The sequence below is a fragment of the Tetrao urogallus genome (genome assembly GCF_951394365.1).
Source record: "Tetrao urogallus genome assembly, chromosome: 32".
NCBI lineage: Eukaryota > Metazoa > Chordata > Aves > Galliformes > Phasianidae > Tetrao > Tetrao urogallus.
The window spans coordinates 557,984-566,956 of record NC_136845.1 but is presented as its reverse complement, the minus strand read 5'-3'; the positions used below and the strand labels follow the sequence as shown (position 1 = coordinate 566,956).

The window sequence follows — 8,973 nt, the reverse complement described above, 5'->3', positions numbered from 1 at the left end:
AAGAGGAGAGACAAGGCAGGGGTTTTCCTACTCCCATGGGAAGAGAAAGGATTTGAGGAAGAAATCTAAAAGGGGCTGTCAATCTTGAACACGTTCACTTTCAGCCTCTCCTCCCTTGAAGGATAGAACCAAATTTCAATACAGTTGTTTTCTGTTGGCATGAATAATGCACTTATCCTGCAATCAGGCAACTATCTCTAACAGAATTTAAGTGCACACAGGTTGGGATGGGGTGCACTAAGAGCAGAGAAGTTAAGGATATGAGACAGGGTAACAGATGAAAATATCCAGGGAGATAGGATAAGATTAAAAATGAGACAAATGCATAAGCTTCATAATTGCCCTCTGCTTACGGAATGCTGAACTTCATGAAATCAAATTCAAGTAATGGAGGTTAATGAATACTGATCTGAGAGAAAGAAACAAAATAATGTACAGCAGGAGAAGTGTCTCTGAGAATGGTCTCCTCACTATCTCCTGCACTCTGAACAGGACTCCATGCCCAGGAACTGCAGATGCCCAACAGCAGCTCCATCAGCGAGTTCCTCCTCCTGGCGTTGGCAGACACGCAGCAGCTGCAGCTCCTGCACTTCTGGCTCTTGCTGGGCATCTACCTGGCTGCCCTCCTGGGCAACGGCCTCATCAGCACAGCCGTAGCCTGCCACCACCGCCTGCACACCCCCATGTACTTCTTCCTCCTCAACCTCGCCCTCCTCGACCTGGGCTGCATCTCCACCACTCTCCCCAAAGCCATGGCCAATGCCCTCTGGGACACCAGGCACATCTCCTACTCAGGATGTGCTGCACAGCTCTTTTTCTTTTTGTTTTTGTTCTCAGCAGAGTATTGCATTCTCACCATCATGTCCTATGATCGCTACGTTGCCATCTGCAAGCCCCTGCACTATGAGACCTTGATGGACAGCAGAGCTTGTGCCACCATGGCAGCAGCTGCCTGGAGCAGTGGAGTTCTCTATTCGCTGGTGCACACTGCCAACATATTTTCTCTGCCTCTCTGCCATGGCAATGCTGTGAACCAGTTTTTCTGTGAACTTCCACAGATCCTCAAGCTCTCCTGCTCAAAATCCTATCTCAGGGAAGTTGGTCTTGTTGTGGTTAGTATCCTTGTCTTATTTGGGTGCTTTGTATTCATTGTTGTGTCCTACGTGCAGATCTTCAGGGCTGTGCTGAGGATGCCCTCTGAGCAGGGACAGCACAAAGCCTTCGCCACATGCCTCCCTCACCTGACTGTGGTCTCTTTGTTTCTCAGCACCATCTTTTTTGCTTGTCTGAAGCCTTCCTCTATCTCCTCCCCATCCCTGGACCTGGTGGTGGCAGTTGTGTACTCGGTGGTGCCCCCAACAGTGAATCCCCTCATCTACAGCATGAGGAACCAGGAGCTCGAGGATGCAGTGAGGAAAATGATGACATGGACAATTTTCAGCAGAGATAAAATTCTCATCTCTCTTTGCTAATGACTCATAATCTATTCTCTTCTTTCATGCTTATATTATAGATTTTTTTTATATTAATAAATACATTCCATTTGCTGTTTTACATTTGTATGTATATCCTGCATTATATATATATATATAATATATTTTAAATTTTTATTAGTTATTACTGTGTTCTTAAACATGCGTCTTTCTCCAGGAGTCTGTATGAATTCAGGGTCAGTGCTGATGCTCTCACAGCCTCTGTTTTATCTCCATATCTGCAGGCAAATTAGATGCCAGCGGACTCTGTGGAGGCTGTGGGAATGCAGCAGGCATGGGGGAGGAGATCTAGAGAAGGGTTGATGTTAACCATGCCTGTACACTCTTCGTGCATTTAGAGAGCTCCATTGTCATTCCAAGCATTTTGCATCCACGGAATTCCAGGAAAGGGCTTAGCAACTCTCATGTCTGTCCATCTGGGTCTGCTTCCCACCCTGACCAGCATGGCCAGCACAGATACCATCAAAGGCCAAACAAATCATGGGAGGATGGAGTCTGATGGGAGTTGATCTGAGCATGACTTCTCTCTGTAGAGGCAAGCATAACCAGGAGCTCTTGGACCATACAGGAAAGACAGGGAACTGTTGGAGAGGGTTCAGAGGAGAGACACGAAGATGATCAGGGGACTGGAGCACCTCCCCTACGAAGACAGGCTGAGGGAGCTGCGCTTGTTAAGCCTGGAGAAAAGAAGGCTGCGGGGTGACCTCATTACAACATTTCACTACCTAAAGGGAGCCTACAAACAGGAGGAGAATCAACTCTTTGAAAGGCTAGATAACTGGAAGACAAGGGGAAATGGTTTGGGAGGGAAGATTTAGGTTGGATGTAAGGGGCAAGTTCTTTACAGAGAGAGTGGTGAGGTGCTGGAACAGCTGCCCAGAGAGGCTGTGGATGCCCCGTCCATCCCTGGAGGTGTTCAAGGCCAGGTTGGATAGGACCCTGGGCAGACTGGTTGTCATGGTTCTATGTTTTTTTGGTTTTGTTTTTTGTTTTTGGGTTTCAGTATTCCACATCAAGACATCATGTAGTGTACGGGGCATTAAAGTGTCACTGCCCCAATCCCAGGTTCCTATCCCTGTACATTACAGCAGTCATGGGATATGACCCTTCCGGGTGGGGGGGGGGGGGCACTCTCTTGCTGCCTTGCAGTGGGTGCTGGAGGTGCTTTTCTGGCCGTTCCAAGATTTTCAGGTTTGAATCGGTCCCGGGAACTCTCTCTCTCTCATGTTGCCTGATTTATTAATCTCAATTTCAATTCAATTGTATATATTGTGTTATCTTGTATTCCGATATTATAGTAAAATCAGTTTTCCTCCATAGATTGTTGCTGCTGCTCTTTTCCTCCCTTCCTTCCTTCCCATTTTTGTGGGACTGAGGTGGGGGGGGAGGGCAGAGGCCTGTCGTCCCTGTCACGGACATCGATTGATCTGGTTAACTCCGTGACACTGGTCTAGCATTAAATGGGGGAGGTTGGTGGTCCTGCCTGTGGCAGGGGGTTGGAGATTCATGATCCTTGAGGTCCCTTCCAATCCTGGCCATTCTGTGATTCTGTGATTCTATGATTCTGTGATTCTGTGACCATGCTGCTATTCCTCAGTCCCTGTCCCCAGCACATGTCCCTGAGACAGTCTCTCACCCCTCATGCTGGCCATCAGCCCAAAGATAACCCTTAGACAGGCTTGTGGCTGCTGGGTGGCAGCTGGAGCATCATGATCCAGTTGTGAGAGTGGTCAGAATGAGCCCTCTGCTTGGTACTTTGCAGGGCTGCAGCTTCTGGGAGCCCACGAAAGCTAGGAGCAGGCAGAGGAGATTCTGAGCCTTTGTTGACAGAATCTCAGAATTGTAGGGGTTGGAAGGGACCTCCAGAGATCATCAAGTCCAACCCCCCTGCCAAAGCAGGCTCCCTACAGCAGGTCGCACAGGTCGGCATCCAGGCAGGTCTTGAACATCTCCAGAGAAGGAGACTCCCCCACCTCCCTGGGCAGCCTGTTCCAGTGCTCCGTCACCCTCACTGTAAAGAAGTTCTTGCGCATGTTTGTGCGGAACTTCCTATGCTGCAGTTTCCGGCCGTTTCCCCTTGTCCTGTCTCCACTCACCACTGAAAACAGTCTGGCCTCGCCATTCTGCCCCCCACACCTTAGATATTTATAGACCTGGATCAGGTCCCCTCTCAGTCTTCTCTTCCCAAGGCTGAACAGACCCAGTTCACTCAGCCTTTCCTCATAGCAGAGATGCTCCAGGCCCTTCACCATCTTCGTGGCCCTCCGCTGGACTCTTTCCAAGAGATCCTTGTCTTTTTTGTACTGGGGAGCCCAGAACTGGATGCAGTGCTCCAGATGAGGCCTCACCAGGGCAGAGTAGAGGGGGAGGATCACCTCCCTCGACCTGCTGGACACGCTCTTTTTAATGCACCCCAGTAAGCCATTGGCCTTTTTGGCTACAAGGGCACACTGCTGGCTCATGGCCAACCTGTCATCCACCAGGACACCCAGGTCCCTTTCCGCAGAGCTCCCCTCCAGCAGCTCATCCCCCAACCTGTACCGGTGCATGCAATTATTCTTCCCCAGATGCAAGACTCTACACTTGCTTTTGTTAAACCTCATCCGGTTTTTTTCTGCCCAGCTCTCCAGCCTATGCAGGTCTTGCTGAATGGCAGCACAGCCTTCAGGCGTGTCAGCCAATCCTCCCAACTTCGTATCATCAGCAAACTTGCTGAGGGTGGCCATTATCCCCTCATCAAGGTCATTGATGAAGATGTTGAACAAGACCGGACCCAGCACAGACCCCTGAGGAACACCGCTAGTTACAGGCCTCCAACCGGACTCTGCACCACCAACAACGACCCTCTGCGCTCTGCCAGTCAGCCAGTTCTCAACCCACCTCACTGTCCACTCATCTATCCCACACTTCCTCAGCTTTGTTATAAGGATGTCATGGGGGACAGTATCAAATGCCTTGCTGAAATCAAGGTAGACTACATCCACTGCTCTCCCCCCATCCACCCAGCCAGAGACAACATCATAGAAGGCTACCAGGTTGGTCAAGCACGACCTCCCCCTTGTGAACCCGTGCTGACTACTCCTGATAACCTCCTCTTCTTCCAGTTGTCTGGAGATGACATCCAGTACAAGCTGTTCCATCACCTTTCCAGGGACAGAGGTGAGGCTGACTGGCCTATAATTGCCTGGGTCTTCCTTCTTGCCTCTTTTGAAGACCGGAGTGACATTGGCTATCTTCCAGTCTTCAGGCACCTCCCCCGTCCTCCAAGACTTCTCAAAGATGACAGAAAGCGGTTCAGCAACCACCTCTGCCAGCTCCCTCAGCACCCGTGGATGAATCCCATCAGGTCCCATGGATTTGTGAACATTGGTGTTGCCTAGGCGCTCCTGGACCACCTCTTCCCTGACAGAAGGGAGGTCTTCCATTCCCCAGATCCTCTCACTCACCTCCAGGGTCTCAGATTCCCGAGTGGGAGCTTTTTCACTGAAAACAGAAGCAAAGAAGGCATTCAGTATCTCCGCCTTCTCAGCATCCCCCGTTACCAGCACACCCCCCGTCACTTAGCAGGGGAGCCACATTCTCCCTAGTCTTCCTTTTACTGTTAATGTACTTGAAAAAACCTTTCTTATTATCCTTTATCCCCTTTGCCAGATTTAATTCCAGGCGGGCTTTAGCCTTCCTTGTCAACTATAAGCAAGCCTTCCTAAACAAGCCTTCCTTGTCAAATATTAAACACAAACACGGCATGTAACTTGGATTAGAGTAAGTAGGTAAGGAATGAGAGGGATGTGAAATCCTAAATAATGGTGAGCAGATTTCTGTGTTGGAAATCATTTGAATTACATAAAGTATGAGTCAAATGTGTTGTGGGTTATGTGTAGTTTCAATAATACATGAAAGTGAAAGGAACGCTGAATTCAATAGCTGTTACAAAGTGTGGAGAAAAAAGAAAAACAAACAAACAAACAAAAAACCCTGCATTTGATATGTAGCCATTAACACACACCATTTGTTGTCATGGGGTTTTAAGCAAGGAAAGAAATAAAGCACCTTTATGCCACGACTCAGGAATTGTTTAATTTTATTTTCACCCCGATCCTGCTGAGGAGGGGCAGTGACAGAGCAGCACAGGGGGCAGGGGGAGCCAGGCAAGATGAGCACAGCACAGCTGGGTGCTGATTTCCAGGGTGATTTTGGGGTCCCAGCCCTGCAGCATGAGGCTCTGTGTGCCTTCCCTTCTGCAGGACAGCCCGGCTCTACCACCCCACAGGCAGCCCCTGGCAGCTCAGTGCAGGCACTGTGTGGGGCAGCATGCGTGCAGTGGTACAGAGATGTGCCCCCAGCACAGCCCGACACCGCATGTCCTCCTTCTCACAGCACCTACTTCGTCCCCTTTATTCCATCTTCCTCTTCATCATGGTGCATCCTGGCTCACCTTTTAGCTCTTTTCCCCCAGTTTGGCAAATTTCCCTTGCTTGTTTTGCCACAACCAGCCACTTTGTACCTTGGTGCACTGTATCTCCAAAAGTTTATACCAAGCTCAAGAACAAGTCCTTGCACCTGGTGGAGGCAAAAAAAAGTGATTTCAGTTCTTGTGCAAAGCAGAAGTGATAAAAACAGGGCTGTTCACACACCAAGCAAAGCTAAACTGGGAAGATTTAGAATGAGCACACACTGATTCCCTTTGCTAATGCAATATATTGGTCCTTATTCTAATACATTGATCCCTTCTGCGAATCCAGCCTATTTCAGCTCCATGGAGCCTGCTGGCTTCTCATTTGCCTGCAGATACAGAGATGGAACACAGGCTGTCAGAGAGTCAGCACTGACCCGGAGTTTATATGGGCTCCAGGAGAAATACAGCAGGTTGATGACTCAGAGAAGTGGTTGGAATCCAAACACATGTTTAGGAACATGGTAACCACTAATGATAATTACACACACACATATGTATATGAACAGCTAAGAAAAATGTATTTATTAATATAAATAAAAAATAAATACAAACAGAAAAAACAGAATACAGGCCTGTAACAGAACAGACTGTGAGATATTTATGGAGACAGATGAGAAGTTTATTTCAGCTAAAATGTGACCAGGGCATCATTTTCCTCACTGCATCCCTGAGATCCTGGTTCCTCATGCTGTAGATGAGGGGGTTCAGTGTTGGAGGCACCACCGAGTACAGAAATGAAATCACCAGATCCAGGGATGGGAAGGAGATGGAGAGTGGCTTCAAATAGGCAAACATGGCAGTGCTGAGAAACAGGGAGAGCACAGCCAGGTGAGGGAGGCATGTGGAGAAGGCTTTGTGCCGTCCTTGCTCAGAGGGCATCCTCAGCACGGCCCTGAAGATCGGCACATAGGACTCAACAGTGAATACAAAACAGCCAAAAAAGACAAGGAGATTAAACACAATAAGCCCAGTTTCCATGAGGTAGTCATCTGAGCATGAGAGCTTGAGGATCTGAGGGCAGCCAGGTAGATGCCCAGCAAGAGCCAGAAGTGCAGGAGCTGCAGCTGCCGCGTGTCTGCCAACGCCAGGAGGAGGAACTGGCTGATGGAGCTGCTGTTGGGCATCTGCAGTTCCTGCTGGGTATGGAGTCCTGTTCAGAGTGCAGAAGATAACGACAAGTCAAGAGCTTTTTCAGTGACACTCCTCCCCATATACTATAACAGTTTTTCTTTCTCTTAGGACAGGGTTCATTTAACTCCACAACTTGAATTTACATGAGCTTCACCGTCCATTGAGAAGTCGAAGATGAAGGAGCTCTTGCTTTCCTCTCATTGCCTAATCATATCCCAGCCTCCTGGATACTTTCTTCCTATGATATATTTCCATTCCTCCTATCTTTTGTCCGTCTGCACTCAGAGTGCCCATTCCTACCTCTGTGCACTTAAATTTCTGTTAGAGAAAGCTGCCTGGTTGCAGGACAAGTGCATTATTCATGTCTGCAGAGAATTACGGAAATTTCAGGTGGTGCAATCCTTTGGGAGAAAAGAGGCTGAAAGCCTAAGGACAGGTATGGGAAAATCCCTGCCTTGTCTCTCCTCTTGCAAAGTGCCCTAGCAAACACTCCGGGATGCTCTGTAGCTGTGATCCCCCTACTCCAGGCAGCAGCTGTGGCAGCAGAAGGCCCCTGCCCTGCCCTGCCCTGCCCTGCCGGGGGGCTCCTTCCCCCCACACATCTCCCCGCAGCGCCCTGGGCAGCTCCCCGGGCAGGCTGAGTGCTGAGCCTGGCAGGCAGCAAAGTCCCTGTCCCAGCACACAGCCCCTGGGGCACATCAGGGACCTGCTCTGCAGGACAGCCCTGGGCACCCGGCTGCAGCCCTGGCTGCACAGCCTGCAGCTGTCCTGGGACATGCAGCACCCAGGGCTGTGCTCTGAGGCTGGAGAAAGGAAGACCTCAACTAGAGAAGGTCTTTCTCCACAGTAAGGAAACATGGAGTGTCTTCAGCCAGATCTGCAATGGGATGTCCCAGATTTTGTGATCCCTCCAAGAAAATGTAGCTGCATTGCCTGTAGCTAAAGACTTACCTTCTCAAAAACTGTGAGAAATGCTCCTCCAGTGAGCTCACCACCAGTTCACACCATAAGCATCCTATAAGCTTTCTCAGGAGATGGGACTCCTGTTGGTTCAGATCAGATATGCACAATGAGTTGTCTGCATGTGTGACCCCCAGGTCTGCATCCTTTGTCTTCCTTCAGCGGGAAGTTGCTTGCTCACACACAGGCATTCGGTGATGACCAAGGTGCCTGTGGTTCTCCTAGATGTGTGCAACAGTGCCTGCAAGCTGTGGTAGTGTCACGGAGTTGACCAGATCAATCTATGTCTGTGACAGGGGCAGCAGGCCTCTGCCCTCCCCCCCAAACCCAGTCCCACAAAAAATGGGAAGGAAGGAAGGGAGGAAAAGAGCAGCGGCAACAATCTATGGAGGGAATCTTATTTTACTGTAATATCGGAATACAAGATAACACAATATATACAATTTAATTGAAATTGAGATTAATAAATCAGACAACATGAGAGAGAGAGAGTTCCCGGGACTGAGTCAAACCTGAACAGCTTGGAACGGCCAGGAAAGCACCTCCAGCACCCACTGCAAGGCAGCAAGAGAGCGCCCCCCCACCCGGAAGGGCCAGATCCCGTGACTGCTGTAATGTACAGGGATGGGAACCTGGGACTGGGGCAGTGACACTTTAATGCCCCGTACACTACATGATGTTTTGATGTGGAATACTGAAACCCAAAAACAAAAAACATAGAACCATGACATTCCACCCCTTATTCTACATCGTTACATCATGCTTAAAATATATATACATATATGCAAACAAACAAAAAATGATTAAAATGCATCACACACACATGGCTATATATATATACATAGAATTACTGACTGCACTCCCCCAGCATCAAGTTTCCTTGTCATACACATTGGACATCCCCATCCTTCTGCATTACCCACCAAGTGGATC

The 8,973-nt window shown here is 49.1% G+C and overlaps 2 protein-coding genes across 2 annotated transcripts in view; one reads left to right on the top strand and one right to left on the bottom strand.

The window, feature by feature from the left end:
* Positions 1–515: 515 nt before the first annotated feature.
* On the top strand, positions 516–1,472 carry LOC306956581 (olfactory receptor 14J1-like; the record flags this gene model as incomplete). Its single annotated transcript, XM_079547857.1, has 1 exon — positions 516–1,472. The coding sequence occupies one exon, from the start codon at positions 516–518 to the stop codon at positions 1,470–1,472; it is 957 nt and encodes a 318-aa protein (XP_079403983.1).
* Positions 1,473–6,236: 4,764 nt separating this feature from the next.
* The window catches only part of LOC306956580 (olfactory receptor 14J1-like), a gene marked incomplete at both ends in the record, with an annotated part of 37,075 nt that continues 34,338 nt past the window's right edge, over positions 6,237–8,973 (bottom strand). The window contains 2 exons of the mRNA XM_079547856.1: positions 6,237–6,275; positions 6,610–6,960. Coding sequence (XP_079403982.1) covers positions 6,237–6,275; positions 6,610–6,960 — 390 coding nt within the window. The remainder of the gene's footprint in view (positions 6,276–6,609; positions 6,961–8,973) is intronic.